The sequence below is a fragment of the Octopus sinensis genome, linkage group LG23, assembly GCF_006345805.1.
Source record: "Octopus sinensis linkage group LG23, ASM634580v1, whole genome shotgun sequence".
NCBI lineage: Eukaryota > Metazoa > Mollusca > Cephalopoda > Octopoda > Octopodidae > Octopus > Octopus sinensis.
Window position 1 is genome coordinate 16,409,924 of NC_043019.1, and position 12,571 is coordinate 16,422,494.

The 12,571-nt window shown below is 39.8% G+C and overlaps 1 protein-coding gene across 1 annotated transcript in view; it reads left to right on the top strand.

Moving 5' to 3' along the window:
* The window catches only part of LOC115223413 (apoptosis-resistant E3 ubiquitin protein ligase 1-like), a 66,570-nt gene that overhangs the window by 32,227 nt on the left and 21,772 nt on the right, over positions 1 to 12,571 (top strand). Inside the window, exons 11-15 of the mRNA XM_029793929.2 lie at positions 1,396 to 1,517; positions 2,175 to 2,250; positions 2,887 to 3,002; positions 4,405 to 4,584; positions 7,038 to 7,166. Of these exons, the coding sequence (XP_029649789.1) occupies positions 1,396 to 1,517; positions 2,175 to 2,250; positions 2,887 to 3,002; positions 4,405 to 4,584; positions 7,038 to 7,166 (623 nt within the window). The remainder of the gene's footprint in view (positions 1 to 1,395; positions 1,518 to 2,174; positions 2,251 to 2,886; positions 3,003 to 4,404; positions 4,585 to 7,037; positions 7,167 to 12,571) is intronic.

A 12,571-nucleotide genomic window follows, 5' to 3' on the forward strand; every position in this document is an offset into this window, starting at 1 on the left:
TAAGTCACAAAGAGGACAGAGTCATAAGGAGTAAGGGGGGGATGAACTGTTATTGTTGTTTAGCCCTGAGTCTGTCCTGGTTGAACAGGCATAAAGACAACTGCCTTGTCTTCTTTGGAATATCAAGGGTCACAATGAAACTGTGTCCTTCCGTTTTTATCTAAGAGAATTTGAGTGGTACTGGAGGGAGATTAGGCTGTTATTTCTAACAGCTGGAATGACCACATACCATGCTCCCTTCTTGGCTCACTGTCAGTGACAGTCTTAAGGTCACATAATTGTAAGGAATAAGGTGGTGAACGTGACAGCGGCAGTGGTGCTGCTTCTCACCATCATTCCAACCATGACCCACTCTTTGTTTTTCTTTTAAGACTATCTTGGACCATATTATTTAATGTCTTGAGAATGATTTGACTGTTATTTCTAGCATGTTGAGTGGTTACATTGTGGCTCATTCCATGGCTTATGAATTTAACCTTTAACTCCCATTGTATTACTGGTATTTCATGCACAACTGGAGGGATGGGATGGAGAGAGAGTCAACTATGAACTTATATGAATTTGTTGGACAAGCATCTTCTGCTATAACCCTAGGCCAGCCAATGCCTTGGATCTGGTAAATGGAAACTATGTGGAAGCCCATCAGATGGTTGTGTGTGTGTTTGGGTTTCGTACATGCACACCAATTGATAACCAAAGTTGGTTTGTTTATGTCCCACATTACTGAGCAATTCATCAAAAGAAACTGATAAAATAATACCAACCTTTGAAAACTGAGGTCAATTTACACAACTAAATTCTTTCACTGCAGTACTCCAGCATGGCCACAACAGTTCAATGCTGGAAAGAAGCAAAAATTAAAAGATGAAGACTCACGCGCTTCTCTTTCCTCAGACTCTGAGATTTCATTTTGCATTTAATAAACACTCTTTTCTTATTTTATTTTCTGGAAACTTGGCTTTTTCTGATTTTTTTTTCTTTTCAAGCTTTGTGGTTAAGAAGCTTGCTTCCAAACCACATGGTTCCAGTTTCAGGCCCACTGCATGGCATTTTAGGCAAGTGTCTTCTACTATACACCTGGTCTGACCAAAACTGTATGAGTGGATTTGGTGGATGGAAACTGAAAGAAGCCCATTATATATATTTTGTGTGAGTGTGTGTATGTTTGCACCTCACATGATTGTTGTAAATATTCATTTCTAATGTTCTGCAAAACCATGCCTGGCCATGGGGAGATATTACCTTGCATAAAAACAGTAAGGGTTGGTGACAGGAAGGGCATCTGGCTGTAGAAATTCTGCCCTCCATGAATTTCACCTGACCCACACAAGCATGGAAAATGAGAGGGTATCTTTGTTACTGCTTGCAATGAGCTTTTTTAAATTTTCGTTCCAGGAGGATCCGAGACGTTCCAGGATAAGCAGAATTTCTTTAATCATGAGATCCGTCAGCTTCACCACAAACGAGCCCATGACCGCTTACAATTCACAACCAACCGGCACAGCATTTTACAGAGTGTAAGTGGTAGTCTTACCGTTCCTTTGCATCCCAAATACTGACAGTTCCCCCCCCCCATGTTTCTCCTGTGGGTGTGGAGTATATATTGTTGTTTTGTTTCATCTGCCAAGTCCAGCTTGGCTGTCATTTGTCTTTGAGGTAATCTGTGGAAGGAGCTTTGTAAAAGAAGTCCTTGTGTTCATCTGTGAGTTTTGGTTGGAGAATATCAACTCTGAAATATCTATGTATGGGAGAGGCGTGTGCATGTGTGTATGTGTGTGTGTGTGTGTCCAATCCATGCCAGCCTGGAAAATGGACATCAGACAATGAGGATGATGATGATGTGAGTGTCTGTGTGTGGTGATCACATGACTCCTGTTCTTTTGTCAGTCATTCAGTGATATCATTCTCTGTACTTGCCAAATGCTTTACTCCAAAGCATAAAGTCTATTGTGTTCTAACAACTGGTTACTTAGTATCACTAGACCTGAGAGAGATCATAATACATATGTAAAATGTGTGTGTGAATGTGTATATGCACCCTACCCCCACCCCCACATATATATATCATCATCATCATCATCATCTTTTAACATCCGCTTTCCATGCTGGCATAAGTTAAGCAGTATATATACACACTCTCACTTGATTTCTCATTTTCCTTTTGCCATTTTCAGTCCTACAAAGTCACCAAAAATTTCGACGTATCAGATTGGTGTCGGAATTTTGAAATCACATTCTTTGGAGAAGAAGGTAACTTTTATTCTTATTTGTTTTTTTAAGTGCATACTTCTCTTAAATTGTTCCTATCCTCTTCATCCACATCTTCTCTTCCTCTTCCTCATCTTTGGCTGCCATTCTTTCTTCTCTTGTTCTCTTCTCAGTCTACTTTTTCTTGCTAAAAAAAGTCTTTTGTGTCATTCGATATTTCTTCTGCATTCCACCTTGAACATTTTCTAATTTCTACTTGTTCTTCAGCCCCAGGCCAGCCTATGATCAAATAGTCCAACCTATGATCAAATCCCTTCTGATTCAGTCATCCCATCTTTTTGTCAGACATATCTCAGACTCTCTTATCCAATTAATCCTTCCTTTTTGTGTCACTAAAATTGGGAGTCATGGCAACCATTGTTGAGTCATGGCAACCGTTGCCATCTTGTTTGTTTGTTTGGGTTTTTTTCCCTCATGAAGACATAAATATCTTTCTAGGTTTACATGATTCAACATCCTTCCTTATTGTGATTTGAGAGAGATTTGGTTGCTATTTCTAGCATATTTTTTGTGATTCCATGAATGCTCTTTCATTGACTTCCTTTCTCTGCTGACCAATGCTAACATTGCTCACCTCTGCTGACCTGTTGCTAATGACCATGTTTGTTTACTTTTTAGGTCTGGACTGGGGTGGGCTGAGACGAGAATGGTTTGAAATTTTGTGTACGGAACTGTTTGATCCAAATGCTTCAGGCCTTTTCAAAAGATTTGCAGCAGATGATTCACAAGGTCTGGTGAGTAAACTTCAGTAAGTGGTGTGTTGGTGCGTGTGTGTGCATCTGTATTGTGTGTATGAATTACATCACTCAATTAATGTTTGTGGTGTGTGTAAGTGTGCACCTGGATAAATACCTTATCCAGGTGCTTGGATCCTCAAGTCCTGACAGAGTCATAGAGACTTCATCATAAAGTACAGCATGTCTTGGACAACTTATGAAACCCGGATGAATCCACCCCTTTCAAGGTCTGACTACAGCTGTTTCCTTCCAGAAAAAGACAGGACATACGAGGAACTAGCAGAATTATTAGCATTCCAGGCATTTCTGCTGACTTCTAATGTTCTGGGTTCAAATGCTGCCAAGTTTTACTTTGCCTTTCATCCTTTTGGGGGTTGATTAAATAAGTACCAGTTGCATACTGGGGTCATTATAATCACCCCCACCCCTGTGCCTAGAGTAGAAAGGATTATCTGTAGAAAGGTGAAGTTGGTCTCCTTGGCATTCCAGCTCTGACTACAGACAGATGGAACAAACACAGTGAAATATTTTATCCAATATTCTAATGATTCTGACCTAATCCACTTCCTGCCTACCTCCCTATTAAAGCTGTGTACCCGGCTGAGAAATAAGGTTCTCTTCACATGGACCCATCTGATGCTGGGCCTTTGTGCCTGAAATACATAAAGGTTGTTAAACTTTTTACTTTTCGCTTTGTAAGAAGCTCTCTATCTTCACCATTTTGTTGTTGTACATCTTTATCATAACGCTTCAAGTTACAACATTCTGTAAAGAATTCTAATGTAAAGTATATGTTATGTGCCTTTCTTGCCCTCCAGAAATCCCTACCCAGGACCACAATTGTTCTCTAGGCACCTAATTATTGGTTAAGGAAACATCATGGCTTGTAGCATCTGTTTCCTTTAACTTCCAGTTCTAAATTCTAGAATATCTTTGAAATAAAAGACAAGAAGTGGTCACTGTTCAAACATCAATCAAATGATGAATATTAATGATTAACAAGATTAATGATTATAGCTAAAAACAACAACAGCATAATCAATTACAAATTTTTTCTCTCTACTTTCACTTTCCATATTTTTTGTAGTTGGTGTGTCTGTTTTCTTCATCTTCCTTCTCTTCCATCTTCTCCCTCCCCCTCTCTCTTTTCTCTATAATCACATTCTTCCTTTGTCTTCATCTTTTATCATATTCCTCTCTATTTTTCCCTCTCACTCACACAGCTTTCTCCTCCCCCTCCTCTTGTCATTCCTTTCCCCCCACCACTTTACTCTTTTTCTTTATTCCTTTCCCATGTTTTCCTCCTCCTCCTCTATATAATTTCTCCCTCTCTCCTTCCTTCCTTACTCTCCACTCTCTTCCAATCTCAGTTTTCTCTCTTTTTTTTCATTCTCCACAGGTCCACCCCAATAACAAACGTCTGCTAACACAGAAGCCAAAATACTATGAATTTGCCGGCAAGATAGTTGCCAAATGCCTCTATGAGTCATCCCTGGGTGGTACCTACAAACAGCTGGTGAAGGCCAAATTCTCCCGATCATTCCTTGCCCAACTCATTGGTTTACGTGTCAATTACAAGGTGAGACAAAATTTATTTTAAAATAAATTAATTAAGAAACATCATCATTGTCACCATCAACATCATCATCATCAACATCTTCATCATTATTAACTGCAAAGAAAAGCCACTCTGGTTTTTGGTTCTGTAAGTTTTTGCCAAATTTTCCTATTTTCCACTCTTTTGGCTGCCAATTTAGTTGGTTCTTGTTAACCATCACCTACTTCATCTGGGTGAAGTTGGTTTTGTGTGAGTAGAACACTTCAGTTCTTCCAGTTATTTGGAACAGGGGGCTATGGCTAGGGATCTGAATGGACCTTTGAATTACAGGAGTACAATCTATTTGATGGGCTTCTGCACAGTTTTCATCTCACCAATTCCACTCACAAGGCATCAGTTGACTGGAAACTGTGGTAAAAAGATACTTGTACAAGTGCCATGAGGAGGGATTGAACCTGAGGCTGAATGATTGCAAAACACACTACTTAGCCACATTCTGTACTTGTGTACACACACACATACATTTAAAATTTTTTTCAAAGTTACAAAATCTTAATTTCTCTTTAAAAACAAAAAAAAGATAGAGTTGACCAATTTCATAAAAATGTTTGACAAATTAAATGAAGAGAATGAGAGAATCCAAAGAGTGAGTAGCAGAGAAAGTGAGAAAAGGATTCGCTTCTGAAAATTCTAGCATTCCTGATGCTGCTACATTTGGAACTGAAGGCAATTTTATTGTCATGGCAACAGCAAACACAATAACACAATAGGCCCTTCACATTCATTGGCTAACCACTTTACAGGGTGTGTAATGGAGATGGGTATATTGTGGTACAAGCACCAGAAAGGTTGCCCTTGTCTCCAGAAAAACCAAAGAGTTCTCTCTTCCTTACATTTTCTGCATTTGTTTGGTCATTTTATCACTGGAGGGTGCTTTGCACAGGTAGAATGAAGAGAGGTGGATGAAAGAGAAGCCGGGCAAGAGGGTGAAAGAGGAAAGAGTAAAAGAAGAGATAGAGAGTGATAGACAGCTATATGAGGATTGTTGGTAAAGAGGTTCGATAGAAACAACCTGAGGAAAGAGAGAATGATATTGAAGGTAGGGTGATAAAAAGATGGAGTGGTGAAGGTGAGAGATTGATGAGAGGGAGAGAGAGAGAGAGAGGGTAGGATGGATGGATGGAAACCAACAATCTGTGATGGAGGAAGAGGGAATAATGTGGGAAGCATGATGGATAGTATTGAAGATGAGTGATGGTAAAGTGGTGCAAGTAAAGGGTTTCAGTAATGAGTGATAGAAGAGGAAGTAATGGGAGAGGGAGAGTGATGACTAGCAATAAAACACACATCTATATGCATACCCATAAAAGGCGGCGAGCTGGCAGAAACGTTAGCACGCCGAGCGAAATGCTTAGCGGTATTTCGTCTGTCGTTACATTGTGAGTTCAAATTCCGCCGAAGTCGACTTTGCCTTTTATCCTTTCGGGGTCGATAAATTAAGTACCAGTTACGCACTGGGGTCGATGTAGTCGACTTAATCCCTTTGTCTGTCCTTGTTTGTCCCCTCTATGTTTAGCCCCTTGTGGGTAGTAAAGAAATATATATGCATACCTATACAAGACAGAGAAATGGCCAAGTTGACAAGATTTCTCTTTCAAATTAGTATTTATAACATTTCATATCAGGTGAGCAGTCTTTTTTTTATTCTAACTTCAAAACATTTTTATTTCATTATTTTTTCTGTATTATTGGATTAAAATTGTTATCTGGGTTTCTAACTTTGTCTTTTACATATTTCTCTTGGTTTTGTATCTTTGTGTGAAGTCACAATGGCTTTGTGGTTAGGGTGTTTGGCTCCCAATCATAAGATTGTGAGTTCAAAATGCAGTGGCTCATTGAGGCCTTGAGCAAGACACTTTGTTTCACGTTGCTCCAGTCCACTCAGCTGGCAAAGATGTGTTGTGCCTGGAATTTCAAAGGGCCAGGTTTGTCACAGTCTGTGTCACACCGAATCTCTCTCAGAACTATGTTAATGATACGTGTGTCTTTGGTGTACTCAGCCACTTGCACATTAACTTCATGAGCAGGTTGTTGCATTGATCGGATCAACTGAAACCTTCATCGTCGTAATTAATGGATTGCCAGTTATTATCTGTGTTTGATACAAAATAAAAACAAACATCTTCTAAGAGACACTCAAACACACACACACATAACCACACAAAACACACACACGCACGCACACACACACACACGCACGCACACACACACACACTAATCTCTCTTCCCCTGACTAAATTTTAAATTTGCTTCTGCAGCTGCCTTCTGTTTCCCATTCTACTTTTAATTAATCATACTTTTAATTAATCATCCTAAATTCTCTTCCCTCGGCCTAATTGATGACGACACTCATAACTCTGCCATCAGTTTTCGTGTTTCAGTGCTTTTTTTTGTTTATTTGTTTATTTTTGCAGTATTTTGAAACTGATGATCCAGAACTCTACAAGACCAAAATTTTATACATTGAAGAAAATGATGTTTCTGACATGGAGCTGACATTCTCTGAAGAGGAATATAACGAGGAAACTGGACAGTTAATAAGGGTGAGTAGACACTCCAAAGTGTTGAGTGGACACTCCATTATGTTGAGTAGACACTCCAATATGTCGAGTAGACACTCCACTTTGTTCAGTAGACATTCCGTTATGTTGAGCAGACACTCCATTATATTGTTGTTGTTGTTGATGATGAAAAAGTGTCCCCAGCCATAGAAACCAGGGCCAGAAAGGAGATGAGTAAGACGTGGTTCCTCTCCTGATCCAATCCACATCAGCAAGGAAAGCAGGCATAAAACAACAGTTGTCAGGATGGTGGTGGTGGTGGTGGCTTGGTAGAATTGGTAGAGCATCAGACAAAGTGTGTTGTGGCATTAGTTCCATTCTGAGTTCAAATCCTACCAAGGTCAGCTTTACCTTGCCTCCATTCAGGGACAGTAAAATAATGTACCTGTGTGTGTGTGTGGGGGAGGGGCAATGGTGTCAACTGTTCCCCTCCCCTCAAGCCTTGCAAACTGGCAGAATCATTTGAGTTGAGGGAAAAAATTGCTTTGCGATATTTGTTCTTGTGCTTTATGTTTTGAGTTCAAATACTGCCAAAGTCAGCTTTGCTTTCCAAACCTCTGGAGTCAATAAAATAAGTACCAGTCAAGTACTGGGGTGGATGTAGTCAACTTGCACCCCACAAACAATTTCACGTCTTGTGCCAAAATTAGAAAGAGTTGGTGTTGTTGTTATCATCAAGGGGTTGGTGAGATGGCAGAATGGCTAGCACACAAGGCAGAATGCTTAGTGGCCTTTCATCTGTCTTTACATTCTGATTTTAAATTCTGCTGAGGTCAGCTTTGCTTTTCAGTCCTTTCAGGGTCAATAAATTAAATATGGGTCAAACACTGGGGTTGATGTAATCGACTCATCCCCCCCCAAAATTACTGCCCTTGTGGCAAAATTTGAAACCATTATTATTATCATCATCATCATCATTATTATTATTATTGAGTGAGAGAGCAGTGCATGCCATCAAAGTGACACTGGGGTAAAATATACGATGCCCCATAATGCCCATCATGACTACCCGTCTGATAAGGGTACACCAGGCACATGCATCACAACCATATGTGCGCGACATGGTGATCTCATATCAAGATAAACAGCACATGACCTTGCAGGTGGGGCCCAGTTAGAATTTTCTTCAGGTTGAGTAGCCCATCCCGCTCAAAAGGTCCCTGAATAAGGGTTGTTTAAGGATGTTGAAAGAACCACCCATGTTTCCAGAGGTGAATTATTCAAACCCCAAAGAATCCCTCTCAACACATGGCTATGATGCTTCCCCACTACTGCTCGTGATCAGAGATGCACATATCGTCAGCCACTAAGGGACATGCTCAACTGGTTAAGGTCAAACAACTGACAAGCAAATCTGTGGTATTGAGCAGAATATTTGCTGTAGCCCATCTTTTATACCAAGACAAAACAATGTACATGATAATACTTCCAATCAGTTAAGATCAGAAGCCATGAGAGCCACTGCCTGGTACTGCATCAGGGCATTTATTATTATTATTATCATTATTATTCAGTAGTTTTATTTTTATAGCGTGCTTTCACTTCACCACCTAGCGCAGATCTGTGTCCTTGGGTATGTGCTGTGATGTGTTGTGATGCGCTGATGGTTATTGTATGGAAAGTGTTCTGCGTAGGATGTGTGCAGTGCCTAGTAGTGCAATTTTCTGTATGTTATATGTGTTTGTAAGTCCTGGTGTTTTGTTATGTATTTGTCTGAATATTTTTTATCATGCCTAATGCACCTACTATGATAGGAATTGTTTCTGTTTTCAGATTCCACATTCTAGTTACCTCTATTTCCAGGTCTTTGTATTTTGAGAGTTTCTCCATTTCTTTTAGAGACACGTTGTCATCTGCCGGTATTGATACATCAATTAGAAAGCATTTTTTCCTTCATGATCTCTGACAACTATATCTGGTCTGTTGGCCTTAATGTCTCTATCTGTGTGTATCGGCATATCCCAGAGTATGGTTGCTTTCTCGTTTTCTGTGACCTTTTCTGGTGTGTGCCTATACCATTTTTTTCTGTTGTTATTTCATAATGTTGGCATAGCTTCCAATGTATGTAGGTTCCAACTCTGTCATGTCTGTGAATATATTCCTTCTTAGCCAGGACTGGGCAGCTAGAGATAATATGATTTATTGTTTCTTGTCCATCTCCACATATTCTGCAGTTACTTGTAATATTTCTTTTCATTACATGTTTTAGGTAATTTCTGGTGGGGATGCTTTGGTCTTGTGCTGCAATTAAAAATCCCTCTGTTTCTGCTTTGAGTCCTGAGCTTCTCAACCATTGCTGGGATTTTTCTTTGTCTATTTCTTTTGCGTTTAGTTTAGTGCAGTATTTACCATGAAGGGGCTTTTCTTGCCATCGTTTTATCATGGTTCATTGATTGATTGATTGATTGATTGATTCTAGTTTCAGCTTATGAGCTGTGGCCATGCTGGGGCACTGCCATTTGGTGTTGCTACTTGGTTTCACTTCATGAAAACTTTCTAGCAACTGCCATTTGGTGCATGAGAGAGTTTGATGCAGCTGCCCTCATCTGCCCCTCCTGCCGTGAAGTTGGTTCATCTGGGACACCTGACAGGAAGAGATCCAGTTTCATTTTAAAGACATCTGCATCCACCCCATGCAGGTCTCTCAGGTTCTTCGGGAGGATATTGAAGAGCTGTGGGCCTCGGAAGCCCAGGCTATCACAGAATCTTGTCCTACATCTTGATGGCAAGTTTGGAGTCCTAGGCACCACACAGTGGCGCCCAGTTCTGGCATTTGCGTAACTCTCGATGCCAAAGTTCAGGACACGTCCCTCCAGGATCTTCCAGATGTATATTATGGCATATCTTTCCCGCCTACGCTCCAGGGAATATAGTTTTAATCTCTTGAGTCTTTCCCAGTAGCTTACATTCTGCATAGAGGCTATCTTCTTCATGTAGCTACGTTGGATCGCCTCGATCTCTGTGATCAACTTGACACTGGATGGTGACCATAACTGAGAGCAGTGGTCAAAGTGGCTCCATGTACAGGTTGTTGATGAGGTTCAGGAGGGACCTCGCCTGTCCTCGTTCACATCTTGTCATTCCTGGGAGAGAAAGGCCCTCGGGCCATCTGACATTGGGCAGATTGAAGTCTCCCATAAGAAGTACACTTATGTGTTGTTCTCATGTGGTTAGAACTTCTTCTATTTTTATAAGGCAGTCTTCAAACTTGCCCACATGGCTTGGGGCATCTGGAGGGCGATATGTAGCACACACAACTACATCAAGTTGCCTAATATGTACAATTAGTGTGTCACACACCGAGTTTGAGTATGACAAGAGGACCTGGGGTGTGAGGTCCTCACGGATGTACATAGCAACACCTCCATGACTCCTTTCTTTCCTGTCGGTCCGTAGTACAGCATACTGTGGTATGTGTAACTCCGCATCTGTTATGTCCGGTTTCAGGTGCGTTTCCGTAAGTGCTATGCATAAGGCTTGATTGCATGCAACAAAGTCTCTCAGGAACGGGATCTTTGTCCTGTTACTGAGTGTTTGCAGTCCTCTGATGTTCAGTAGGAGCATCGAGGTGAGGTGTACGTTGTTGCCGGCGGTGTCCATCCTGGGTCTGTTTGCTGTGGTGGTCTGGTATATAGTGGGTAGTCCCACCTGCGGGCTTGGGTTTGATGAAGCCAGGTCAGCTGCTGTACAATCTTTTGTTGCTGTTCTATTTTTAGTTTGGATTTCATTTGTTTTATAGCTTTTGTTGTTTCTTCATCATCTTCTTCTTCTTCTTTGTGTTTATTAGGTGGTATGATTTCTTGTTTGTATTTGTCAGCTTCCTTAAATACTGAGAACAGTTTTTTGTTTTGCTCGTGTTTTGCTGCTATCTGGATCAGTTTTCCTTCCTTCTGAAGTAGATATTTTGCAGTCCTATGGTGGTTATTTTATAGTAGTTTTCCAGCTGTATAAGGCCTCTACCACCTTCTATACGTTGTATATATAGTCTTTCTATGTCAGATTTTGGGTGATGCAACCTAGATCCTGTCAGTATTTTTCTTGTTTTCCTATCTATTTTGGACAGTTCATTTCGTGTCCAGTTAAGGATATTGTAGCTGTAACTTATAACTGGGACAGCTAAAGTGTTGTTACCTATTATCTTGTTTTTAGCATTGAGCTCTGTTTTTAGTATTGATCTAACTCGTCTATAATATCTTTTTTATTTTCTCTTTCATTCGTGTGTGTTGTGTCTTATCTAGTTCATGGATTCCTAAGTATTTGTAAGTTTGGCTTTGGTCTAATTCTTTTATTTCATTGGTTTTATCTAGTGTGATGTTGTTACTCTTAACTAGTTTTCCTCTTTTCATGGTTACTTTGGCGCATTTTTCTAATCCAAATTTCATATCTATTTCTTTGGTAAATCCATGAACTGTCTTTAATAGTGTTTCCAGCTGTTTGTCATTTGCAGCGTATAGTTTTAGGTCATCCATATATAAAAGGTGGCTGATCGTTTTGCCGTAACATTTATATCCGCATCCAGTTCTATTTAGCATATCAGATAAAGGTAACAGTGCCAAGCAGAAAAGGAGTGGAGAGAGCGTGTCTCCCTGGAATATTCCTCTTCTAGTGGGGATGTCTTTGGTTTTCATGAGTCCCTCTTTTGTTTGGAGGTGTAGGACTGTTTGCCATTTATTCATAGAGTGCTCTATGAATTTTATGATTGTTGGTGCTACTTTGTTAATGGCTAGTGTTTCGAGGATCCATGTGTGGGGGATGCTATCAAACGCCTTTTTGTAGTCAATCCAGGCCATACTGAGGCCTTTCTTCTTTCTGTGGCTGTCTTCAGTTACGGCTTTATTAATCATTAGTTGATCTTTACAGCCATATGAGCCCTTGCGGCATCCTTTCTGCTCTTCTGGGAACAGTTTGTTTTCGTCCAGGTGCTTGTTCAGCCTTTGCGATATCACTGCAGTAAATGCCTTGAACATAGTAGGGAGGCAGGTTATTGGTCTGTAGTTTTCTGGTTTTGCTGTTTCATTTGATTTGGGAATTAAGATGGTTTTCCCCTTCGTGAGCCATTCAGGCATTGTCTCTGGCTCTGCTAGTACTTTGTTAAAGTTTTCAGCCAGCTTTTTGTGCATTCCTGTTAGATATTTCAACCAGAAGTTGGGGATCTTATTATTATTATTATTATCATTATCATCATTATTATTATTATTATTATTATTATCATTATCATCATTATTATTATTATTATTATTATTATCATTATAATCATTATTATCATTATTATTATTATTATCATTATCATCATTATTATTATTATTATTATTATTATCATTATCATCATTATTATTATTATTATTATTATTATTATCATTATCATCATTATTATCATTATTATTATT